Genomic DNA, 26,382 nt, shown 5'->3' with positions numbered 1-26,382 from the left:
AACTCTCCTTGAAAGCTTTCCAGAGAATTCTACCATATAGAAAATGTAGTTATAGAAGTGTTCTGTAATTATTCTCACATTTGGCTGCATTGCCCGTGTTGCGTGAATCCATCCTTTACTGAATTTATGTTTAATACAAAAAAAACAACAACTTTAAATTATGTTTTTGGGAACACATTTATAAGCAGGACTGACTTTTGACTCTATGTCCCTTATTATAATAGGACAGCTTTATGGGCTTGAAAAGTTTTGGGCCTTCTTAAAATATTCCAAAGCCAAAAACTTGGACATTGACTGCAAACTGCAAGAATACCTCAGCAAATTCCGGCGCCTGGAAGACTTCAGAGTGGATGTGAGTAGATGTAACAGTTCTCTCCTTGTTAGATAAATGGTGTTCTTCTAGATATTTTTGATAAGATCTATAACGTTCTCTTCATATGCTCAGGTCATACATTCATGAATATATCCCTTGTTGACTAGCAACTGAATATGTGTGCAAATTCCATTGAAAACATTGCATCTGAGATTAAATCAAATACACTGCTACCTCGGGTTACGAAATTAATTCGTTCCGCAATTCCTTTCGTTTAAACCCGAAAATTCGTATGCCCAAAACACTTTTCCCATTGAAATAAACTAATGGCGTTCTATGACCTCAGACTGAACCTGCGTCCAAAACAAAGGTAAATAGAGGCCTATTAAGCGAAGTACCACTACAATACAAGTTGCCTGAGGCACTAAAGAGCGTAACAATGACTGGCAGGTCCATCAAAGTTCTAAAGGATAAAGAAAAAAAGTTTTTTTCTTATCTTTGATGGTTCTGGCATCTCAGAGTGAGGCAGGAGAGGAAGGAGAGCTCTCAAAATCATCACAGCCATGACCAAAGCAACCCCATGGTCACAACTCGCTGGCCCGCATCAATTCAGGGCCAAACTTTCAAACTCACACCCCACACTCTCAAATCATCCCACCCATGACCAAAGCAACCCCATGGTCACACTCTATGGCCCGCATCGCAATCAAGGCCACCAGCTGCAACCACCACCCCACACCCCACACTCTCAATATTCATCACCACCCCTGACCAAGCAACCCCCCTGGTCACACTCTATGGCCCGCATCAAATCAAGGCCAGCCTTGCAAAACTCACACCCCACACCCACACTCTCAATCATCACACCCAAGACCCAAGCAACCCATGGTCACACTCTCTGGCCCGCATCAATGTCAAGGCCAGACTTGCAAAACTCACACCACACCCCACCACTGCTCACAATCATCACACCCATGACAAAGCAACCCCATGGTCCACTCTCTGCGGCCCGCATCAATCAAGGCCAGACTTGCAAAATCACACCCCACCACCCCCACACTCCAAATCATCACACCAGAACCAAGCACTCCCATGGTCACACTTATGGCCCGCATCAAATCAATGCCAGACTTTCAAAACTCACACCCACACCCCCCACTCTCAAATCATCACACCATGACCATACACCCCATAACTCAAACCAACGCAGAAAACCCCACAATCTGAACATGCAACCCCATGGTCAGGCCCATTCTAAAGGATAAAGAAAAAAAGTGTTTTTCTATCTTGGGCTTCTGCAAGCGGTCCTGGCACTCGGAGGAGGCAGGAGGAGGAGGAGGAGGAGGAGGAGGGGCAGCCAAAAACAAATTTAGAAACAATCAAGCAATTTAACCACTCAGCAATTCAAGCAATGTAACCACTTAGCCAATTCAAGCACTTTAACCACTTCAGCCATTATCCAATTCAAGCAATTTAACCAAATTCAGCCCTGTTTAGCCAATGCCACCAATTTAACAAAGTTTTTAACATTTTAAAAAAAAATTGGTGTTTTTTAAGGGTCACTTTTTTTTAGGGTCACCTTTTGCCTTCTTGGATGACGGTTCTCCTCTCTAGTGAAGAACTGGTCCAAGGATCTGCTTTTGCCGGCCCTTAAGCAGGTCTCTTAAATGGCTAAGGCAGACATTATCAAAATGTTCAATGGAGGCTGGTGAGCCCTCTCAGGGTGGTGCTTTCCGCCCTATGAAGACACATTGTGACTTGCCGCAAATGTTCTTAATTCTGCCGTGGCAAAAATGCCCCCCGCAGCCCTCCTGCTGCCCCTGTCGAAATGGAGCACGTCCTCATCACGGCCAGAGGTGTTGCATCGCCGCCAAGGCCTTCAGGTCCTCTGTTGCAGGTCCTCGTTGTGCTCCTCGAGTAGTTCCTCCACGTCCTCGTTGTCCACGCGAGTCCCAGGGACCTTGCGATGGAGACGATCTCGTGCACCTCTTCTTCTTCACCTGGCTCAGCACCCTCGGTCTGTACCCTTCAAGGAAGCAGCATCAGGCCCCAGCTTCCTCCATGCAGCATCAGGTTGCGCCTGGTGATCTCCTGCCAGGCCAGTCCACCATCTTCAAGCACACGACGATATCAAATGCTGCTTCCAGAACTCTCGAAGGGTCAGCTGTGTCTCCCGTCAATCGAACACGCTTGAACAGGTGCTGGTGTAGATCTCTTAAGTTGGCAATCCCCTGCTGGTCCATGGGTTGCAAGAGGGAGGTCGTGTTGGGTGGCAGAAACTGGACTTGATGAAGGAGAACTCCGCGAGGATGTCCTTCTCCAGGCATGCGGTGCGCAGGAGCATTGTCCAGAGGAGGGAGGCACTTCAAGGGCAAATCCTCTTCCTCCAGGTACCGCTTTCACTGTCGGGGCGAAGACACTGTGATCCCTCCATGAAAAGGAGGCGTGTGGACCCATGCGCGGCCATTGGAACGCCACTCACTGGCAACCTGTCCTTCTGAATGTTGTGTGCCTTGAAGGCCCTGGATTTTTCAGAGTGGTACACCAACAGGGGCTTGACCTTACAGTCCCCGCTGGCTTGGCACACAACGCAAGTGTGAAGCGGTCCTTCATAGGCTTGTGGCTGGCTGTCTCCTCTCCTCCTGGGTGATGTAGGTGCGCGCGGCATTTCTTCCAGAAGAGGCCCGTCTCGTCGCAATTGAACACTTGTCGCGGGACGTAGCCTTCCTCCTCCACCAGGCCTTGAAACTCGACGACAATGCTTCGGCGCCTGGTGGTCTGCGCTGGACGCCTCGCCGTGACGGACGGACAGAGTGGATCCGGTCTCCTCCTTGAACCTTTCGAACCAGCCACTGATGCTTTGAATCCAGGGTTGGCTGGCTCTTGCGAAGAAGAAGTTCCTTCGCCTGCCTCCTTGCTGGCCAGGTCTTCGAAAAGGTGGTGGTGGCCTTCTCACAGATGACGATGGTGGTACATGTCCCCGACTCGCTCCTTTCCTTAAATCCAGAGGAGAAGCAGGGCTCCATCTCCTCGTGCTTCGGTGTCCTCGCTTGGCACATCGTCGTCACGCTTTCGCTGGAGCACACAACAGCTCTGATGGCCTCCTTCTCTGAGACAGTGCCAATTGTCGAAGGGTTTCGTCCTACTCCTTGGCAATGTCCACCAAGCGCACGCCCCTCTCGTGCTTGGCGATGATTCCTTCTTGTCCTCCAAGGACAAGGGAGCCCTCTTCTTTTTCTCACGCTTGGCTTGGGAGCCATAGCTCAAGCTACTAAAAGGACAAAAGGCACAGGCACTGAGCAAAAGCCACAATTGGAAACCACCCCCACCCCCATGGTCACACTCTCTCTGCCCAAACTTGCAAAACTCACACCCCACTCTCAAATCATCACAGCCATGGCCAAAGCACCCCAGAACACAAACCCATAGGCCAAAACCCCCAAAATCAGAAATGCCACCCTATGGTGAGAGTCTGTGTCCCACATGGGAGCAAAGGCACACTTTTAAAGCCACACACCACAGTTGAAAACAGGACATCCATGAGAAATGAAAGCAGCAAAAGAATCCCTTGCATCCCCAACTCAGAAAATGCCACCCTATGGTGAGAGTCTTGGCCACATGTGACCATGGTCAGAGTAAAGCCACACAACCACAGTTTGGAAAACAGGACATCCATGAAGAAATGAAAGCACAAAAGAATCCCTGCATCCACAAATCAGAAAATGCCCCCCTTGGTGAGAGTCTGTGTCCCCATTGACCATGGTCAGAGTTTTAAAAGCCACACACCACAGTTTGTAAACAGGGAATCCATGAAGAAATGAAAGCAGCAAAAATCCCTGCCTCCACAACTCAGAAAATGCCACCTATGGTGAGCGTCTCTGGCCACATGTGACCATGGTCAGAGTAACGCCACACACCACAGTTTGAAAAACAGGACATCCCTGAAGAATGAAAGCAGCAAAGAATCCTGCATCCCCAAATCAGAAAATGCCACCCCTATGGTGAGAGTCGTGGTCCCCCATGTGCCCATGGTCCGAGTTTAAAAGCCACACACCACAGTTTGAAAACAGGACATCCATGAAGAAATGAAAGCCGCAAAAAGATCCCGCATCACACTCCGAAAATGCACTTTGAAAACAGCACAGCAATGAGAAAGCAAACCACCACCCCACATCAAAGCATGCTCACACCCCACAAGAAGAAGATAAAATCCATCACCACCTGTGGAAGTTCCTGATGGCCGGTCTTGATCCGAGAATACCACTGGCAAAGCCAGAAAATTCCAAAGGCCAAAGCCAGGAAGAAAAGTCAAAGCCAACCGTGGATTCACGAGTTCGAGCTCAGAAGAGACTCTTCCTCACACCCACTCCACCAGGCCAGAAAAGGGGGCAGATCAAAAACAAACGGTTTTGTTTCTGAAGAAAGCACCCCCCCCATTTCGTTAGCCAATCCAGGTGTCAGCTTGATTTGTCAAGCCGATCATGCTGCTAACGAAATTCAAAATTCGCCCACAGCTAACCCTAACTCACCCCTTAGCTTTCCGTTAGCCTGGAAAGCACTTTGCATGTTTGAATTTCGCGCGAAATGAATTTCGTAACCCGAAAAATATTTCGTAACCCGAAACAGTTTTTCCCTATCCAACTTTTTCCCGAAATTTCGTAACCCGATCATTTCGTATCCCGAGGCACCAGTGTAATATAAAGTTTCTGTCTCGTAATATGAAATTTGGCCTTATGTTCAGTCTTTAGGTGAATGGGTTTCAGTAGAACTACACTAGGGCTTTCTAGATTTGGCATTTGGGACGTCCGAGGACGTCCCATTTTAAAAAAGGGGCGTGCTCTTATAGATGCCCCTGGGCCTAGTCGGACTCCGTCCGTACAAGATGGCGCCGGCCCTTCTACATGGCCGGCGCCATCTTTGCGTATCGGCGCTGAGCGTCCGTACGCGTCGCGTCCCTTGTGACGTAGCGAGTGCGCCCTGGCGCCTCGCTACGTGCAAAATCGGGAAAGCAGCTCCATTTTGGAGCTTCTTTTTTGGTCCGCGCGGAGTACCGCCGTCTGAAGGCTTCGGCTCCCCGCGGACCTACCGGCGCAGCGGCAGAGCGCCGCAAAGTGGCGGTATGTACCCCGCCTAAGTTTCCTTACATGGTGTTCTAACAGAGAATGTGCATATTTTGAAGGGAAAGTACTGTTCATGTGTGTGAGCCGCATTTAGATACTACACTGTCTTTATTAAAAGGTGCCTAGATGTGGATTCTCCCAATCTGTCCTAACTTTCTGATCCATTGTAGCAGAACTTCAGTCAGTTAAATTGTACAACAAACCAAGATTAGGTATTTTTCTTTGTGGGCTCTGTGACTCTCACAACTGGTTTAAACTGTGTAGAGCCTCTTTTGGAGTGTGCCATAACGTTCTGAAGATTCTCTCCCCACCTCTGCCACCACTACATAGGGGCTCCTGCCATAGCCTGCCCGTTCCTTTTCACCTGCCCCTGAAGTTGCCTCATCAGGAACAGTATTTGTTGTTCAGATTGGAAGCAATCTTTTGAAATCAATCATAGCATGGGCCTTGAGTCTTCTGGGGTTTACCAGTACCACTGGCTTTTTCAAGAGTGCATTCAAGTGTGGTGCTAAGATTCCAGGCTGAGATGGTCATTTGAGATACCTTCAGTGATTGGTGTGAGTCATATTGTTTGCACTGCCTGAAAGCTCTCCTGTGATGACAGGCCTTGAAACTGCAAAGCCTATGCATTGTAAACCATCCTTGACAGTGACAAAACCAATTATTCAACATCATTCCTTGGCTTCAAAGAACTTGGTGTTGAGTAAGAAAAGGCAGCTTTGGTTTCGACAGATGTCGGTCCTCCAAATGTAAACTTGAGTACTCTAGTTGAAACCTTATGTACTCCAGCAAGAAGGCCAGAGACTGTACCAGAAACAGTCTTCACACCATCCCTGACCCTGAAAGGTGTCAAGACTGGCCTGAAACATAGCACAAGGGTAGAGATCGAAAGGTACTCCTCACTCCTGACCTTTTTCTGCATTGTTATTGAAGGTACGGCTTGTAACTGAGCATCCATTTTGCAAAGATGCCTCATAGGTGGTTTTTCATGAGGCCCTGTGTATCCCTTGCTGGATTCTCCAAATGGTGCACTGTTGTGACTTGAGACAATTTCTATCCATGACAGAGATCAGATGAGCATGTTTTGGAGGGAAAATTCAGGATTCCTCAGTTATAATCACCGTTCTCCTTTTCCATTTCCTATCCTGGTTTGAAAAAAAACTTTCCCAGTGATCTTGTCTCCTTGTTGACGTTGACACTGATACCATTCCAAGTCATGGTCTTTCTCTGGCCCAATACTGATTTGGCTTCTTCATACCGGTACTTCCAGAGTAATGGCACATTGATCCCTTCTTTGACATGTCCATAGCCATTGTATCCTGCTGCTTCAGTATAGATCCCTCCTTTGGAATCTTGCTGTTCAGATGCCAGCTTTTCCGTTGGGCACTTTCTTGCCACTGTAGGAACGAGGCTTCTTTGGCCATATTTCTACACCGGAAAGCACCATCCAGACAGTTATACATTCAGCTGTCCTTGCCTCCATTCACAAAGTCAGAACCCTTTGTCCACTAACGTCCATTCTGTCACTTCCAACAAGATAGAGACTCTTTACAAAGTTGATTGTTGGCCATTCCCTTTTTAGGGCAACATCTGAAACCTACTTGGTAATGGTTGATGCGGCCCAAACGCCCTTTACAACACCTGCACTCTGTTTCTGCAGATAAAGAGAGCAAAAGAGCGATGCTGTGGGAGAAATTTTACTCTTCGGCTGCTCTAGTCCAAGTAAAATTTTCTCTCCACCAGCATTGTGTCTTGCTGGTTCATGTGAATGGCTCATCGGCATCCTATGGAACTGGTAGGCTATGGTGGCAGCCCCTTGATAGGACTGTCGGAGGCAGGGCGGGCTACCAAAACTCTTTAGCAGGGGTTGGCAACCTGCGGCCCGCGGGCCGGGATGTGGCCCGGCAAGGCCTTGGGACCGGCCCCAGCCCGGTCCTGCCGCCAATTGCCGCCGAGCCTTTGGCCTCTCGCGTGAGGGCGTGGGCCTTTGGCCTATCAGGAGGAGGTGGGCAAGGGGGGCAAGGGGGGCAGTTGTCTACAGAAGCCTCCGAAACATGCATTTATATTACATTTTTGTAAAAATCAGCAATTTTTGCGTGTCCTCCATTTAAAAAAAGTGTCCTCCATTTGAAATTTTTGTCCTAGATTGTGGCCCCGAGGAGCCCTGGTGGCGCAGTGGTTAAATGCCTGTACTGCAACCATTCACTCAAGACCACAAGGTTGCGAGTTCAAGACCAGCAAAAGGGCCCAAGCTCGACTCAGGCTTGCATCCTTCCGAGGTCGCTAAAATGAGTACCCAGACTGTTGGGGGCAAAATTAGCTTACTTGCTAATTAGCTTACTTGCTGTTCACCGCTATGATCTTTGGAATAGCGGTATATAAATAAAACATATTATTATTATTTATTTATTTAATTTTTTAAAAAAAAATTATTTAAATATATATATATATTTGCTTCGGCCCCCCAGTTGTCTGAGGGACAGCAACCCGGCTCAAATGGGTTGCCTACCCCTGCTCTTCAGAATGCTATTGTCAAGAACTAGTTGAATTCCTCCCCGCCTCAGTAAATCAGTCCACCATAGGTGAAACAGTAAGGCTTTATTTCGGCTGTCGGCAAGAGAAGCTTCTAGGAAAACATCTTGGACAGAACTACAGACAAAGCTCACATACATCAAACATAAGTATTCAAAAGACACAAGTTCCATCCCACAGAATTAGCGGAATAAATATAATATTTTCCCTGTTTCAAAACAATTGGGTGTCTTTAGGGGTTTCTTTGTAACTATGTCTGCCTGACTTCTCAGGCTGCTGAAACAAGTTGATAACAGCTAGCTGACAAAGTAAAATAACTCCCACGTGTGCAGCTGGCATTCCTTTCACGCAAGCACTCGGTGAAGGCCTCTCAGGCCACTTTTCTAAAGCTAGGTGAGGCTATTTTACATACACATTACCAATACTTGAAATCAATAACAAATATTTGGCTATATATCTAATTAATATATTATACAAAATATAATTAACAGTATTGATTACCTGTTCATTTGACATCTCTCATGCCTGCATTCTCCCCCTCAAGAATGACTATATTCCAACCCCATGCCAACCACAGATACTAAACATACACAACTATGGCACAAACGTGATACAATACGTACATCCCTAACAAAGAACATACCACTTATCATATCAATTACACGCATATCAAAGGCAGCAAATAAAACAAGACCAGGGCAATTAATCATATGGCTAGGTCCAAAGCAAATACAGATATGTAGGCACACATGTCAAGACCATGTGGCACATTTGGCCTTGAAATGACATGGATGTGGCCACTAGGTGGAACTGGAACAGATTACTACAGTTCAAGTGGCAGGTGTGTATGAGTCAGCATTTGGAAGCTGTGCATCATGGGACATCTGATGCAACATGCAAGTAAGTGAAGTCAGCCAGAGGTGCATCATGGGATACTGTATGATGCAACATGAACTGGGTATGAAACCAGCAAGGTTTCATTGGTGGCATGGCTGTCACATAACTTCACAGAAGACCACCTATATAAGGGAGAAGGTGACTCTCCCTTGTTGGGTTGTTGTGGTCGGTGACTGGCAAAGCACTTTGCCTGTATATAGAGCTGTGAATATCCAAGACGGCTGTCTGGTACTCTGTGCGATCCTGTAAATAGGTTGCAACAAGTGATTAAAGCCCTCTTGTTTGAGTGAGAGCATTGCTGTCCAGCTCTTTTTTTTTTTTCTTCAAGCCGGGAAGTCAAGGCTAGAGCCTGCATGCTCAGCCTGAAGCCTTTGCAGACATCTCTCCAAGAGCCTTCTCGTGGCGTCCTGTCTGCGTGGATTAACTCTGCACGTGGTCATAGTGGACACAGCACATCTCTCTACACCTCAACAACACACATACCAAAACCTTATATTTCAAATATATATCGATATCACAGTTGAAAACATGTATAGCATTCAGATCAGAACATGTCAGAACATACTAAGCATACATTATCTCATAGCACTATAATCATGGATGGATACATAGCATACATATTATGGTCTCACAGCCCTATAATCATGGGAAGATAAACCCAATCCTGACAGCTGTGAGATGCTCAGAATGAGGCTCTGCGCAGTGCAGGATAACCCAGTTCACAGATGACTACTCATAACAACTACAGTTATAGATATGGAAACTGTCCTTGTCCAACCGCAAACCAGAACTGGAAATTATAGTTTAAAGTAGATTAGCAGTTCTGGTTTACAAGAAATGCTAGTATTCAATTTGAACACTATAGCAAACTGTTGTTCCTGCAAACTGGAAAGCATATTAGAAAAACCAGAACATGGAGACAGGACACCATTCCAGAATACACTTCCAAGATCCAAATTGTAATTTGTTCATCACATCTAGGTTATTAGCCTGTGGCTGACAAAAGCTGGTCATAATAAGAGATCATTTGATGACAAAATAAAGGTAGAAGTTGTAGTACAACCTACTGGCATGGTGATCAATTACAACTAGGTAGTAAGGAAATCATTTAGGTACACGTCCACATCATAACTCCTTGCTCACTATTCATAACCTTTGAGCTATAAAGTCTTCAAAAGGGCATGATACTGTAGCCATTCTAGGCAGATTGATTTAGTGCTAAACTACATTTACAGGTAGGGAGTTCTTCCTAAAGTTCACTGCTGTGTAGCTGCTCCGCATAAGGTGCAGTGTGCCATGGAGCAGGGGGAAGTGTCATTCTTCTGTGCAAAGATGGAGTAAAAATAGGGACTTAGCACAGTTCTGAGAATCAAGCCTGGCTCTAGATGCTGTCACCAGAGAAGGCTGCATAGCTGGGAGGATTTTTATTTCTGTTTTCATTGTTTCGGTTTCTGGAGTGGGGAGCTCTTTGGTGGCCAGTTCTGATTGCACTACCAGTTTTTGGTGGTGTCTGGGGCAGTGGTAATTCACACAAATGGGTTGTTCTGTGCCTGCACAGCTAGCTTCAGAACCTTATTGGAGATACTTTTGGCGGTAGCCCCTTCCACTCGCCAAGTGCCTTATTAGCCTAAACTCTCAGTTCCTTTTGTCCGCCACACTAGCAGCATCTAGGAACTCTTCAGAGATTCATTTTCCTGTCAGGCTTTTAAAAATTCAATGTGACAGGATCAATCTGCGTTTTGGTGGTAATTTTTAACATCGTTGTTCATATTTTAAAGCAAATGCTATGTTCTTTTAGATAATCTTATACTTAAAAGTGAATTTAAAGTCATGTAGAAAATCCAATACGAGACGCAGTGGAAACAGTCACCAATGCAGGTGAAACATTCCCATTGGCAGAAAATGTTTGACAGATTGTAGGTAGACCGTGATGGTTCTTAATAAATGGCAGGTGTAAATTATGGTCAGGGAAAAGCCCCGATCTAGACAGCACAGGTTTGTTGGCAATGGAGCTCCAGTAGTAATTGCTGGAACAGAGGTGGACACCAGAGAGAAGGAATATTATGACATTTAGTCACTGTTGGCGATCAAGGCGGCCTTTGAGACCTGGCGGCATCTGCTGGAGAGGGCAGCGCATCCAGTGGTGGTCCACACTGACCACAGGAATTTGGAGCACCTGCAGACGGCCAGGAAGTTATCTCAGCGGCAACAGCGCTGGTCGTCTTTTTTCTTCCGCTTTCAGCTCCAGTACATTCCCCAGTCCCAGAACCGGCAGGCAGATGCGCTCTCTCGGAAGCCGGAGTATGCCACGAATCCAGAGAGGGAGTTGCAGTCCACCATTCTTCGACCAGAAAATTTTGCTGCAGCACCGAGGGAGGCTGCATTGGTGGACCAGATTCGGGAACTCCAGGGCCGGGATCCGTTGGTGGCACAGCATTCGGAGGAAGGGAACGCCTCGCCCTTTGCCATGCGGGACAGTCTGCTTTACCACCGGGGCCGCCTGTATGTGCCAGCAGGGCCATGTCGGGAAGCGGTCTTGCGTCTGTGCCATGACTCCAAGCCGGCGGGGCACTTCGGATTCTGTAAGACTCTGCACCTCCTCACCTGAGAGTTTTGGTGGCCTCGAGTTCGGGCGGAGGTGGCCAAATATGTGGACACGTGCTCAGTGTGCCATCGGGCGAAGGACCATCCGGGTCGGCCAGCGGGATTGTTGATGCCACTGTCGACGCCGTCGGGGCCCTGGAAGATGGTGTCCATGGACTTTATCACAGATCTGCCCCTCTCTGCTGGCTGCACTACCATTTGGGTGGTGGTGGACCTCTTTTCAAAGATGGCGCACTTTGTGCCGTGCGCTGGTCTGCCCACTGCGAAAGAGACGGCCCGGCTATTTGTGCAGCATGTGTTCAGGCTCCATGGACTGCCCGAAGGGGTAATTTCGGACCGCGGCAGCCAGTTCACCGCCCGGTTCTGGACCAGCTTGCTCCGGCTCCTAGACGTCACGCCTCATCTGTCCTCAGCACATCATCCAGAGTCTGATGGTCAGACAGAGAGGACCAACAGGACCCTGGAGCAGTACCTCCGTTGCTATGCCAGTTACCGCCAGGACAATTGGGTCGAGTTGCTCCCGCTGGCTGAGTTCGCATATAACAACTCGGTCCATGCTTCGACTCAGCAGACTCCTTTCTTTGCCACAGGGGGGCTTCCATCCACGAGGGTTTCCGGCGGTGGTTCCAGTCTCCGAGGTCCCTGCGGCGGATCAGTGGCTCCAGGAGCTCAAGGCGGCGCAGTCCTTGCTGCAAGAGCAGCTCGAGGTGGCGAAGGAGGCTTATAAGAGAGGAGCGGATCGGCACCGCCAGGAGGGTCCTCCTTTGCAGGTGGGGGACTCGGTCTGGCTCTCCACGCGGCACCTGCCCCTGCAGCGGCCCTGCCGGAAGTTGGACGCTCGGTTTGTGGGGCCATACAAGATCGTGGCCCAGGTGAATCCGGTGGCGTTTCGGCTCCAACTTCCCCGGACTTGGCGGATTCATCCGGTGTTCCATCGCTCCCTGCTGCTCCCAGCCTCCGATGTTCGGCCTGACGCTGGTAGGACGCCACCGCCTGATCCAGTCTTGGTGGATGGGGAGCAAGAGTTTGAAGTGGCCCAAATCCTGGACTCTCGTCGCTGTCGGGGGCGCCTCCAGTACCTGGTCGACTGGGTCGGCTACGGGCCAGAGGAGCGTTCTTGGGAGAACGCCTCGGACGTTCATGCTCCACGGCTCGTTCGGGCATTCCGCCGCCGCTGCTCCGACAGACCTCGTCCTCCACAGTTGGAGGGAGAGCATTATGGGAGGGGGAATGATGTCATGGCCAGCCAAGATCAGCTCTCGGAGGATGAGCTTCCTCCAGAGCAAGGGCTGATTGAGGCAACACCAGGTGCTGTTCCTGCCCTGCCAGGTCCCAGCTGTGATCCTCCAACCCCAGAGGAGGAGGTTCAACCAGGTCCTAGTGCCGAAGAGAGACCTTCTATGGTACCACTGCCTAGTGGGGACTCTGGGGACGAAGCTTGCATGCAGGTGCCTTCTTTCAAAGAGAGAAGAGCTGAGAGTGCTTGCAGGCGCAGATCACAGAGAATTGCCGAGAGGCAATTAGCCAACCAGCCTCAGGTGGCACGAGGGAGAGTTTCCCTTACTTAAGTGGGAGAGAGACTAATGCTGGCTGCTAGAGTTTATTGCATGATCTCTTGGCGTGATTGCTGCTAGCACTAGGATTCTTTGTTACCTTGACCTTGGACCGGACTTTGTTATCTCTTGGCTGTTTTGACCTTGGACTGTTTGACCAACGTTGTTTCTCGGTATCCTGACTTCGGCTTGACTCTTGGAATGTTTGGACTTCTGGAATTCTGAACTCGGCTTGTTTTCTCGGACTACTCTCAGACTGGTTCCTTGCAAGGTCTGCTTTACATTCACTTCCACTGTGCTAAGGCTCTGTTATCAGCTACTGTCAAGTGTCTGCTGGCAGCATTCCCGGACAGTCACAACAAATTTGAGACAGGAAGAAATGAGAAGACTGCCAAGTCCAATTGTTGTGATCCATGAGACGTGCTGTATCTGAGCGTAAAATTTCAGGCTATCAGTATGAAGCCTGTAGATCCGAAACACAGCCAGAACAGCCTAAACTGATAGGCAAACCGTGTGGCAGGAGTTACATGGTGTCAATCCATTATGGATGGACCCTGGGAACAAAATTTTGCAAAGCAGCAGAGCTGGAATTTACCTTAAGTGCTACAAAGTCCAATTACTAGCCAGATGGTGTAAAACACTAGGCAATATGACAGAAATCATCCTAATGTCACCAGTAATGCTTGAGAGAAACAACTCAAGCTGTAGCATTAACCCACTGCAACACAGCAGTATGAACAGAAGGGCTTGGAGACCATATAACAGTGGCTCGAAACCCCTTATTATATAGGTCCAGAGTGTGTAATGAAGCACAAAATATGCTGTCACAGGGCATAATAATAGGGGGAAACACAGGAATCTCCTACAGGAGAGAACCCTCAGGGATTTTGCAGACTGCATAGTTAGCCTTGTCAAGTGATGTGGGTGGAGGTCAGAAATATTGCCACTTCACCCAATAGATGCCTTGGACCAGAGAAGCAGGATGTTATGACATCAATCGTCCAGGAGAGATGGGACAGGCATGCACATCCCGATCTCTCAAAGTATCCACAGAGGTGGACAGAACTTTAAATGGAGGCTAAAAATAGAGGGATATCTCCAGAGGACATTCCTGCCCAGAGTGGAAACTGAAAGAAATTGAAGCAGTTGTAAGCCACCTGCTCCAGGGGAGAGAGTAGCATTGACTAGAACCCCTTGGAAGGGCATGAGCATGGGAAACAGACATGTATTCTTCATCATATATAGTGGTCCACGGTAAAAGGCAAAAAGTGCCTTAACTGATGTTCGTAATGGGAAGTGGAAACCATTTCCCTGTGAATGATGCTGATGGTACCAAATCCCCACATGGAGGGAAAAAGATGATCACCATTGCGCTGATACAGAGAGTACAATGGTATTGTCTCTAGGTATGGAGGGAGCAAATAAATTGAGTGATTGTACAATCATAGAGGCCATTCATATGGTGAAGGATTATCTGTAGCAAAGAGCACAGGTTTTGCTCCCAAGATTATGAGGAACAACCCAGAAGACAGGCTTGAGAGTCCACATTAAGTGACGTTCGGTCATCCCTGGTCACAGAATAAGTTAAACTGTCAAAGGTATCTGTACATAGTACCATGCAGCCTGAGAAAGAGGTTGTCCTCATAAATTTGTAATGCTGGAATGGTGATATCCTCCGTCAGTATGGAGGAGGCACCACATCTCCCGAATCAGCTATATAGAAATAACTGTGATGTCAGGTCTTAATACGGAAGGAGCATTCTCACTGTTTACCAATCCAATGACGATGGCATCCCTTGATATCAAGGGAGCAATGGGAAATATAACTCAGTTTCAAATGAAATGGGCCCAGGGTCTGTATGTGCCAGGGGGATCGTTTTGGCTCGGAGGCAAAGGAGGGACCATGAACCTCGGTACCAACGAAACCTTGGTACCAAGGAAACTATGGACCCAAGTAGGGAGGCAAGGGCCAGTGCTGTACCCCAATGTGCAGAGGGGAAATCATGGCACCAAATTGACAGAGTGCTCACTGGAAGTTGATCTCGGCACAGAGACAGCCACTATGGCCTCAAACCCAAACCAACATCAACCACACTGGCTGGAGGGAACACCTAATAGCGGCCATGAGAGCAACCATGTGATGAGAAGCATGCAGCGGTACGAATAATGGCCCTTGGAAATGGAAAGGCCAGCTGCATCCACGTCCTCTTGTTTTTTCGGGCTACAAGCCAATCAGAATGACTCCGGAGAGCCAGGGACCAACAATGATCAGTGTTAGGCTGCCATTCAGTCGGTAAGACTCTGAAGAATCAGGACTGATACAGATCGAAGTCAAGCAGCCATCTAACTGGTTTGACCCCAGAGAGTCAGGAACTGACGAGACTCAAAGATGGGCTTGAAGCCAATCAGTATGACTCCGTAGAGTCAGGGACCAATGCAGATCGAAGTCAAGCAGCCATCCAGTTGGTTTGACCCTGGAGAGTCAGGGACTGATGAGGGTTGAAGCCAGGCTGCAGGCTGATCAGTATGACTTCGGAAAGTCAGGGACCAATGAGGATCGATGTTGGGCTGCCATCCAGTCAGTATGGGACCAGTGCAGATCAGAGTTCGGCAGCCATCCAATTGGTTTTACCCTGGAGAGTCAGGGACCGACGAGGAGATTTGAATCCAAAGGAGAGATTCGTAAACCCGATCCACCTTCCTTGACTCCTCATCTCGAGCACACGACTCCAACTCAACATATTTGAGAGCCTACCAAGCCTCGAGATCGACAGTTCCTTACTGTATGTGAGGATAGGCTACCTCTCGTGTCCACGCACGAGGAAACAATGACTCTCGGGACAGAACACTCCGTGTATGATGAGGAGAGCATGGCACTCAGTACCGAACACTTCGATGTCTGCCAAGGCATTGACTCCAGCTTCCCAGAAGAGTCTCTTTTCTGTCATTATCCACACTTGGTATATGATAGTGATACCAATTGCTGCTTCATGCCCTTTGATCACATTCACCTTCGACAACACATGGTGTGCCAGAGGCTTCCATCCCCAACCCACCCAAAGTCCACGTAGCACATAATAATCATGAAGGCACAAGTAATTCAGGCTACCACTCCTGCGCCCCCTGTGGTCCCGATCCGGCATCAATTTTAAAAAGATAAACCGCTTCCTAGAACACCCGAAGGGTCCCTGAGCAGCTCACATCCCCGCTCCTCGGAATCTGGTTCTGTGAGGGCATGCTCTTCACAGAATTTGATTGTGTATGACCCAGCTTCTCCAACTGATGACGTCAAATCCTTTGCTGAGCAGGTGGTGAGAATGGCTAATGCCCTGTTGAGGTCAACAGTACTGACCAGGGTGCACTGGATCCTATTGACCACAGAGTTAATGGCAAGGTACCCACTCCTGTTTCTATTGGATTCCTGCCTTCAATGGAAAGGATTGCACATCATTCTTAGAAGACTCCTGCCTCCATCCCGTCCACTTCTAAGAAGATAAATAATTGTTGGATTATTCCATCTTTTTCTTGGCTTTACGAACAACTGAAGTCGAACACAGCAATCATAGAGGGTGCCCAACCTGCCTTCACCCCAAAGATGTTGACCACCGTGGTGGATAAAGACAGCGATAAGATTGATCGGATGGCCAAGAAATTCTACACAGCTTCTGTCTTGGATATCAAAGTAGCCAATTACTCAGCTTGTATAGGGGCTAACCAGCAACACATCATGGAATGTATGATCCCCCTGCTAGATGATGTACCAGATGATAAAAAGCCTCTGGCATTGGCACTGTAAGCTGAATGAAGCCCATTCCATTGGAGGTCAACAGATCATGTCGGCCAGACATTCAGTAGTTTGTGCCTCCAAGGTGCAAGGTTCAAGGCGTTCTGAGAGACTGTCCGTCTGCTACTCAAACCTGAAGAAAATTTCCACCCAGAAATTTTCAAAATGGATAGCTGCTGTTATCCACTTGTGCGACTCCTTGTCTAGGAAAGCTCTTCCAGCTCGGGTTTGGGCCCCTCCACTAGGGTAGTAGCAACATCCTCTGCTTTTTTGAGTGGACTACCTCAAGAGGATGTCTGTAGAGCTGCTGTCTGGTCCCAGCCATTGACCTTGATTACCCTTTATCGGCTGGACACCAAAGCCAGACAGGATTCAGTTTTCGGGAGGGCCATGTTGCTTTCTGGTTTGCATTAAAGTTACTACTATGTTCACTATTATAATAGGGTTAAGAAAAGAAGATTCACATCTAATTTATCTCAATGGTACAGTTTATTGAATGTTCTTGAGATTACAAATGCATTTCTCATACTTTGTGCATTGGAAGCTTGCAGTAAAAGCTTTATGGTTGTTTACATATACATTCTCTGCATATTTTTTATGGGTTCATGACCCTCCTCCACTGACTGAAGCTTGTGTGTCATTTGTGTGATTCACAGAGACGATGAAGAAGGAGGATAGGTTGCTTACCTGTAACTGTAGTTCTTTGAGTAGTCATCTGCAAATTCACACAAATCCCACCTATCCTGCCCTCAGTTGTGTCCTGCTCATTTATTCTTTCTATCTCTGCTATACAGTGTACTTTACGGAACTGGGGAAAGAGTGGGAATGCTAGGGGCTTTATAAGGGTGGGCGGAGCTATTGCCAAAAAGTTGCAAAGTAAGCTTTGCCTATTGATTCTAGAAGTTTTCAAGCTTTACTGCATAGGCGCAGAATAACCCATTTGTGTGAATTTGCAGATGACCACTCAAAGAACTACAGTTACAGGTAAGCAACCTGTCCTTCCCCTCCATCTCTCCTTGCCTTTCTCTGGTATCTCTTCTGCTAGGGCAGAATGTGGAAGATGGGAGTGTGTGCGTACATGCACACCCATGCATACATCTTAAAGTTGTCTGTCACTTTATAGCAACCCCATTAATTTCACAGGGCTTTCTGAGGCAAGAAATACTCAGACATGGTTTTGGCAATTTCTTCCTCTGAAGTAAAGCCTACAGCACCAGGAATCTGTTGGTGGTCTTCCATTCAAGTAGTAACAAGGGCTGACCCTGCTTAGCTTCTAGGATCAGACAGGATCTGGTGACTTTAGGGTATTTAGATATGGGATGTGCAAAGCATTGAAGAGGTAATGTATTCCATCCCCTAGCTAAGTTAAAGCATTCCTGATGGGTGACCATTGTGCCGCTGCTTGAAAATGTTCAACCCAGGAGAATCTTCCAGTCTCTGACTGGAAACACAATAGGCTGAAATGTTTCAAGTTGCCACAATAAGCACTTAGTCCATGAGATATAATTATAGGCTGCATCTCACTGACTAGGATTTTAACAATTGGGACAGCTTTATTAGAGAAGACACATGCTCTTCCATATGAAAAATCATTTGAGACTGGGTTCTCAGGACTTCTATTCAACTTCCATGTTTTCTGTTTCAGCCCCCCATAGGGGAAGAAAGCAGCCACAAGAGATGTCCAGCAGCACCAGGAGTCGAGGGAAGGAAGCGATACCCATCTCAGTCTTCCAGCAAACCAACCAGCCAGACCCCATCCAATCAAGCCTCTCTCTCATCCAGCCAAGTCACCACCTCACCTGTGCAGGAGAATGCCAAAAACCTGAGCCAGCCACATGCAGTTTCCACAGCAACTGTGGAAACTCAAACAGTGGGGAAGTAGACACACCAGAACTTGCAGTGGAAAGGGGACAGGGACGCATAAGGGAGTTGGAATGTGGGTGTCCAAGACCAGGCTGCTTTGTGGGAAGTGAGGGACTGCCTCACACATGATTACTCTTGTTGGCTGGAAAAACAAGATGATCCAAGTTGAACGCATCCTTTTCCTCGCTGTGATTTTACATCGATTGGAGCCAGATCCTCACATTTTCATGTTTTAGCGCCTTTCAGGGGTAGGGTTGGGAAAAGGGAGAGATTTTTATAAATATATATATATATTATATTATATATATATCAAGTTTTAAATTATTGATAGAAGTTTGTTGGGATAAACCAAAATAATTCTGCATCATGCAGCCACGCAATCCAGCTCCTCCTCATCCCACTGAATACTGATCAACTATGCAGCCCACTTGGTGAACTGGAGGGGTGGGCCGAACAATGTGGTTTCTTCTGGAAATTGGCTTTCAGCTTTCCAGACCCATAGGCACCTCCCATTCTGGATATTACAGTGCACAAGGAGTCTCTTGGCCACCGTCGCGAGTATCAGTTCTGATGTGGCTTCCCTCTGTGCTGCTCACCCTTTCCATCATAGACTTGACTATTGAAAGTCAACCAAAGGACCCTGGCCAAACTCTGGCCCACCTTTTCATTGGGGTTGCCTAGTTCTTCTTTCGTGAAGGGTAGAACATAAACTTGCACAGTGTCTCCCCTCACATAGGAATGCTGAGACTTTTGCTAAAAACAGCTTTCTCTTTCCAAACAAAACAAAAATCACAAAAAACTTGTTTTAGGGGGAAAAAATCTTGTTTCTTTGCTTCCTTTCTTGAAAATAATAAGTTGCCTTATTGTGGAGTTGGGAACTTGGAGGCATCCCTGACTTCTTGAGGAAATTTGGAGAATGGCATCTGCTTGGGATTCAGGCAGGCTGCAATGAATCTCTGTTTCCCTCTTCAGTATGATTCCTGTCTGCAGTATCTGGTGATCTCACATTTAACCCAGCTGTGCTTGATATCAGCTGGCCTGTCATTGACATCTGTGCGGATGTTGGTTCAAACCATGTGGACAGTGGTATCTCTGGAGCAGGCATGCTGGGGCACTTCGGTCTTAAGACTTCTGCTGTTTTGTAGTTGATGCTGATATATAAATGTATTGACTGTATTAGTGTCCTTCCTGCTACAGCAACTACACGCACTCCGGCCTCACTCAGACTGCCAGGGGCACTGCCATTTTCCTCCCTCTCCAACCTAGGCAGGTCAAGCACTAGCCTTTTGATCCCATTATTTCTTCCTATCCCTGGATAGGCAGGCAGGTGTGCCAGGAATGGGTTAATGCACAGAGAGGATCCACAGTTATGCACCCTTGTTCTTAACATATGTGGTTGAAGAATGTGTGTACAGTGAAATCAGCTTTAAAGCAAAAAAAATAAAAAATAAAAATGGGAAAAGATGGGATTTTTGTGTGTGGTAGTTTAAAATCAGAGGCAGCTTGCTAAGTATTACCTTTGCTATGCAGGCTTCCCATTCTGTAGAGTTTAATTACTGGCATGCTGACCTGCCTTCCTTCCCTGGGTTGACCATGTGGCTACGGAGGGTACAGCTGTTTTAGACTTTTCCCTAGCTACAGGCAACTTGACTGTCTTGCATTACGAAATCAGTTCATTGCATTGGAACTGTGTCTCCTCACACTGTGTCATAGGACTTTGTACAAAGCATCATGCTTGACTTGGCTGCTCTTGGGTTAACTACTGGAACTCAAACTACCCACAGTGTGCGCCCACAGCACTCTTAACATCCTAAAAGCAACTGACATTGTAGGAGTGAATATGAGAAGACGGAAGTATATGCGTGCAGACAACTTTTTTTCAAATACCTGCTTTGTTGTTTCCTGCATTTTGTTATCTCCCTAGTGTACTTTTCCATGTTTGTAGCAGTGAATTCTGTAGAGGAAGAAATATTTGAGATTACTTGGTTATGCCATCACATGCCTGTCATCTGGCTAATAAGAGATGCACGATGGTGAAAAGGGTGCAGAGCCATTTAGGTGCTCCTACTTACCATTTATTGGCTGCAAACAATCTTCCTAAATTTCTTTTGTTACCACCATCAATCTGGGCCCTGGTAACACATGGGCAGTAGGCATTTCTATGATGATGGGAGCTGATTTCTCCTTTCCTGCAGTCTCTGAATACCTAGAAAAATATTACATGAAGGGCTTTTGGGAGGTGTGGAAGGTACTGCTAGAAAGTGGGAGCAGGACTAACCTTGTACTGTTTTGGATAGAAGGCCATTGCTTTTCTCAGGGGCAGGATGGTGGGGGAAATACCTTCAGTACTATATGTTTTAGAGTTCATGCTTGAGGCATGTTTCAGAGATCTTTTAACATGTTGCAGAGTGTGGCTATGAGACCTGTGGAGCAATTTGTAGTATTTGAGGGATTCGGGGGATGTGATGATAGGACAGTTCATTGATTTTTGGTACTACCCATGTAGATATTGTAAGGAGACAGGTCTTACTGCCTAGGGCCTCTTTCATCTTGCTGACATTTCCTTTTAGCTGTGTTAAGCATGCTGTTAATGTGAGCTTGTTATGGAGAAGTCTTGGGTGACCATGCATTTAAAGCACTCACTGTGGTTCTAAGTGTATCTGAATAGCAGCAAACTGCTGAGTTTACTTTTTTTTTTTTAATTTAATTTTTGCTGCTCCAGTTGTACTCCTGTTTTGTATCAAGCAAGCCCTTGGCCTTTCATTGTTGCACCATTAAAAGGCATGGGTAAGAAGAAAGAACATTTCAACATGTGAGGTTGCTAGGTACATTGCAGCAGCAGAACCACACTACCATAGTTTGATGATTGGGACTCACTGCTGCTGGCTTCTGGTTTCTGTAGCTTTACATACTGAAGTCCAGTTCCTTTTTACATGTGTGAGGATTTCAGTTTGTAGAGACATGCCACATGGACTGGGACTGCTCATATATTGTTCTCAAATTTAGATAGGATATAAGACAAAGGACATATGGAGGAAATTTTGCTCATGAGATGGAAAGGCAAGAAATGTTCAGTCTTGTAAAAACAGAGTAACCCTGTGCATTTGTGTTTAAAGCTTTCATCTTAAAATCGATGAAGTCCTGGAACTTCTCCTCATTGGTGGTTAATCATGAAATTTTTGAGCTGTCAGTATATTTTACTTAAAAGTGTTTGTTGCAATACACTGCTTAAAGGGAAGGGAATGGATAGTTACAATGGCATAGAAGAGGTTTCTAGCAAAAGTGATTGGCACAGAATCATAGTCTCAGTAAAAATGGCACATCACCTCTTGCTCACCCCAGATATATCATGAGATTGGACCACAAGGTCTATCTCTTGCTTGAGACAGGCAGAAGATAGTTACTGAATGCAAAGCTGTTTAGAGACTTATGGATCACAGAATTTCCTGCACTGTGTTGAGATGGTGTCAGTAGCATGTGTTTGTAGGCATGTCACTATTAGCATGGTTATCCAGTGCCTTGGCTTCCCAATGCTAGAAGGTCATGGCATTGGTCCTTTAAAGATGGTATTTGTTACCTTACCTTCTGTACATGGAGCAATCCTATAGCTGTTGCTCTCTGCATGGCTATTGGTACAGTCATCCCCCTCCTTGGTGTGTGTGTGTGTGTGTGTGTACATACATGCACATACATACACGTACACCAGTGAAAGAGGATATAATTTCTGACTTTGCACATTTTTTGAGTAGAGAAGATGAAGAAAGAGAACAGACCTTAAAGGGAGCCCCAGCATCATAACAATTCTGTGGCTTGGTTTTTACAGTGGACCAGGTTCAACAGACACCAGCCCTGCACTTTGACAACATGCAGTGGTTGATACCTCCAATGCTAAGAGAATTTTTCAGTAATGTTGTGCTTACGAAGCCACCTGCTCTTCCCTTGAGACTCCCATAAAGTCAGAGGTTCTGTGTGTTTTTCATTGAGAACGCTGTTGTTTGTTGTTAGCAAAAGGTGGTGTTTCTTTAAAAAAATGTGTAATTCTGGGTTGTCGATCTCCTTTGTTTCTTTATGACCAGATGATAATGAGGGGTCTGAAATCTTGCTTAGGGCTGAATGAAAGTAAGTGACCTTTATTATACAGTGCTGGTGCTCTGTCCTATCTTTTTTTCCCTTATCCTTCTTACCCTCTCCCACTTTTACACTTACTGAGTTCCTTCAAAACTCTGTATTTGCCCATCTTGCTTCCAGTTGCTTGGTTGACTATACTATTAACACATGACACAGAAACCTCAGTACTCTTGGTGTGCATTGGTTGTTGTTGTTTTTAAACAGGATGGGATGGGAGTCATTCATGCCTTGCTTATTTTTCTTTTGGTTTAGCAGAAACAATCAAATCTTTATAACACAGCAAACTCCACGATGCTATTATATGGATCCTTTTCTGAAATGTGGTTTAGTCAATACTTTTTTTAAAAAAATCAGCTAGGTTTTTAGAAAGGGTTGGGTAGCTATATGCCTCAGTTATTTTTTAAATCAGTTTCATATATGAGTGGTTTTATTTGGGGTGGGTGGGAAATTTCATCTCAACAACAGAGGTTTGGACAACATGGTTTTTTTTAAAAAAAAGTTATAAGGATAACATTTCTGTTGGTTTACATGTTCACTTTCTGAAGACACTTGAAAATAGGACCGATGTATCTGTGATGAGGACACCGTATGGTTGGAAGCATAAAAAGGGCATGGGTTTAACCATTCCTTTGTGGTTTTAGACTTTGTTCTTCCAAGTCTTGCTTTTTATTTCCTTAATGATATTGGTTCTTGCATCTATTCACCCTCCTTCCCAGAATTGGTTACTGCATCTATTCATCCTCCCTCCCAGAATATGTATCTTGGTACAACAAGGTGTCCTGGGCACAGGCATCCTTTGGCTAGGGAAATTGATGCCCTTGGCAAAAGCTTTGGCCCATCAAAGCCTTCCTGGTTTAGTTGCATTGTGTGACCATGGTACAGGAATGGCTGAATCCTCCTCCTCCTCCTCTCTCATTGTTGACTTTCGCCCTGCAGTAGTGCACTACCTTGATGGTTGGGTTTCCCAGCCTGTAAAACTGTGACTCAGAAGTCAACATGGAGCTTTAAAATGGTGAGGGTTGGAGTTTCATTGGTGTGAAGTCTATATTAAGCTGCTAAAAATGTTGGATGAGCAACATGCAAGAGATCCAGTGATTGTTTTATATAGATGTCTAATAATTTGGTTATGTAGAGGAGAACATCTGTTTGTTTTGGTATGCTTGCTCTCCTTGAGCAAGTTTATATATATGTATGTTTGTGTGCGTGTGCTCCAACCTCACCCCTTTTGCTAGAATGAAATCCCAGAAGTGTTTGTAATCACTTTCAGCTGTATTTATTCTTGGGAAATTTTAAAACCAACTGTTACCATGTATCACCTGGGAGGAAAAGATCTTGTTAATATAACCCACCATACACAATCCCATCTCTTGTGAATAGTATGTAATTCTTAACCCATGTGCTAGGATCATCACCACATTGGGGAATGGGGGAGGGGGAAGGAAAAGGAAAAAAATGTAAAATACTTGAATGAGAGCCTGTATTATAAAACAGTAATATTATTCAGAATATCTGCTTTCTAGGCTGATGTGACTCATTATTCTAGTAGTGCTTTAGTCCTTTGTAATTTGTGGTAATTATGCTTTTTCCTTTTTAATACAAAAATGTATAAAAATAAAAACCTCAAAAGACTCTTCTTTGTAACTCATTTCTATTTTGAAACTCTTTTAATCACAATGTGGCGTATACAGCAGAAAAATCTGTTAACAATCACAAAGCAGCACAGGTAAGAGCACTTAATCTGTCACCACAAGATAGGACTTAATACAGAACTGTCATTTTTAGCAGAAGCTCTATGTCAAGTGGCATCTCAATAAGATTCCCGGTTGCCAGAGTGGCCAAACTATTTTGCAAAGGATGATAGGAGAAAATAGTAGTGCCTGTATCCCTTCACAATGTTTAGGATTCTTCAGTCTCTGATACTCAAAAGTTCCATGCACAGATAAAACTAAACATGAGAAAGCAGGGGTTCTAGTTCTGCCTGGTAATTTTTTTTCCATAGCTGCCTTTTCTCATCTCTTTTTTGTGATAATCAGATCAGTCTAATATGAGAACAAACACAAGCATGGTTCTGTGTTGTCACCTGATTTATGGTTACAAAACAGCTACTTGCTCTGATTACACCATTTTCCTAGTACAGTACAATGCAATCTGTATTGCAAGGTTCTCTGGCTCTGGTAATTCTAGTCTCCATCTCCTCAGAAAGCTCTGAGAGAACTGGGAGATGTCTGGCCTGAAGATTTTTATTCTTCTTCATTTCCTGCAGTTGTATTTTCTTAATGGAGCGTCTTACTGCAGGCACAAGAGTACGATATCTTGGAAGTTTGCATTGCTAGGATTCATTTCTCATGCTGGGAGCAATACAGGTTTGAAGCCCCTGGAGTCACTGCATGCTGTATAAGGCCAACAAAGCAGCTAGCTACTTTCCTGAGATTGGATGTAAATTTTCCAAAAGGTCTTGCTCTTGGTTCTTTCTGTTGGATCTGGATGAACTGGTGCATCACACCCTAGAATTCTGTCATATTCATTTTCTGCCAGGTGGAAAGTATAATTATTTCCTGCATGGTAGAAGTCAAGTCATACTTCCAGATGTTTCACTGATCAGTTGTAGCAATTGCTATATAGCACTTGTTTTCTGGAACTGTGCATATATGAGTTTCACCTTGATAACTTTCTTAGCCTTAGCATAAGCCCAGTTCTATCTCTTGCTCATGGTGATGGAATGCCTCACTAGAAATTTTTTTTTGATACAGCCATCTCCTCATTGCTGTGATTAGATGATAGCTGGATAGAAAAGGATACTCTGTATGGCGTACTCTGTTTAAAGATGAGTCACTCCAGTTTTTTAGGGGAATCGGGGATGCTTTTTGTGAGTGGTGTGAAACTCAAAAGGATAAAATGTCTTTCATAGGCCTTAGACTGTCTGAATATTGTGTCTGTTCCGTGCAAGCGATCTAGTACTCCCAGGACTCCATAGCACTGGTTGAATCTGGTGTGGGAGGAAAAATAGGGAAATGGTTGTTGAAATTAGTGGTCAATGTAGCATCATACAGAAAGCTGTCTCCTGTACTGAACATATAGATCAAAATCCTGTAAACATTTATCACAGTGTAAATTTATACTACCATAGTAGGCTAGGTCTCATAATAGCACACTTGATTGTGCTGCTGATACCCCCACCTCTTTTAAAGCTTACTCATTGAGCAAAAAGACAGTTAACATCGCACCCATCAGTTAAAAGATGAACAGGATGTGAATGTGCTTATAGAATGATTTGGTTCACTGGGGACCATACTTAATCTCAAAGAGCATAAGGAGTTGCAGAACAGTTTTTATATTTGCATACTTCGTAAATATGTAAATCAATGAGGTTTTCAAAATAGAATCCCACCCCACCATCCTGGAAATTGCCGCCCTCTTCACAATGCTGCTGTTTTGTGTGCACTAGAAGCTATGATGTTGGGTCCCATGGTGGGGAAAAATGGGGTATAAATTAAATGAATAGATACCGATGTCAGCACTGTGACCAATACAATTATTTGGGGGTGGGGGGGTTCTCCTTGTGAAAATCAATACAATTGCTATTTTAAA

At 45.8% G+C, this 26,382-nt stretch overlaps 2 protein-coding genes across 10 annotated transcripts in view; one reads left to right on the top strand and one right to left on the bottom strand.

Moving 5' to 3' along the window:
* Positions 1-20,120, top strand: part of LARP1 (La ribonucleoprotein 1, translational regulator) — a 111,824-nt gene extending 91,704 nt beyond the window's left edge. For all 5 annotated transcript variants that reach the window (XM_042454876.1, XM_042454878.1, XM_042454877.1 and 2 more), the window contains exons 18-19: positions 225-352; positions 18,449-20,120. In XM_042454876.1, the coding sequence (XP_042310810.1) occupies positions 225-352; positions 18,449-18,685 (365 nt within the window). In that variant the 3' untranslated portion in view covers positions 18,686-20,120. The remainder of the gene's footprint in view (positions 1-224; positions 353-18,448) is intronic.
* Positions 20,121-24,428: 4,308 nt separating this feature from the next.
* The window catches only part of FAXDC2 (fatty acid hydroxylase domain containing 2), a 60,594-nt gene continuing 58,640 nt past the window's right edge, over positions 24,429-26,382 (bottom strand). For all 5 annotated transcript variants that reach the window (XM_042454881.1, XM_042454882.1, XM_042454885.1 and 2 more), the window contains one exon: positions 24,429-25,780. In XM_042454881.1, coding sequence (XP_042310815.1) covers positions 25,624-25,780 — 157 coding nt within the window. In that variant the 3' untranslated portion in view covers positions 24,429-25,623. The remainder of the gene's footprint in view (positions 25,781-26,382) is intronic.

This window comes from Sceloporus undulatus, chromosome 2 (genome assembly GCF_019175285.1).
Source record: "Sceloporus undulatus isolate JIND9_A2432 ecotype Alabama chromosome 2, SceUnd_v1.1, whole genome shotgun sequence".
NCBI classification, from domain to species: Eukaryota; Metazoa; Chordata; class Lepidosauria; order Squamata; family Phrynosomatidae; genus Sceloporus; species Sceloporus undulatus.
This window is presented reverse-complemented; position numbering and strand designations above follow the sequence as displayed.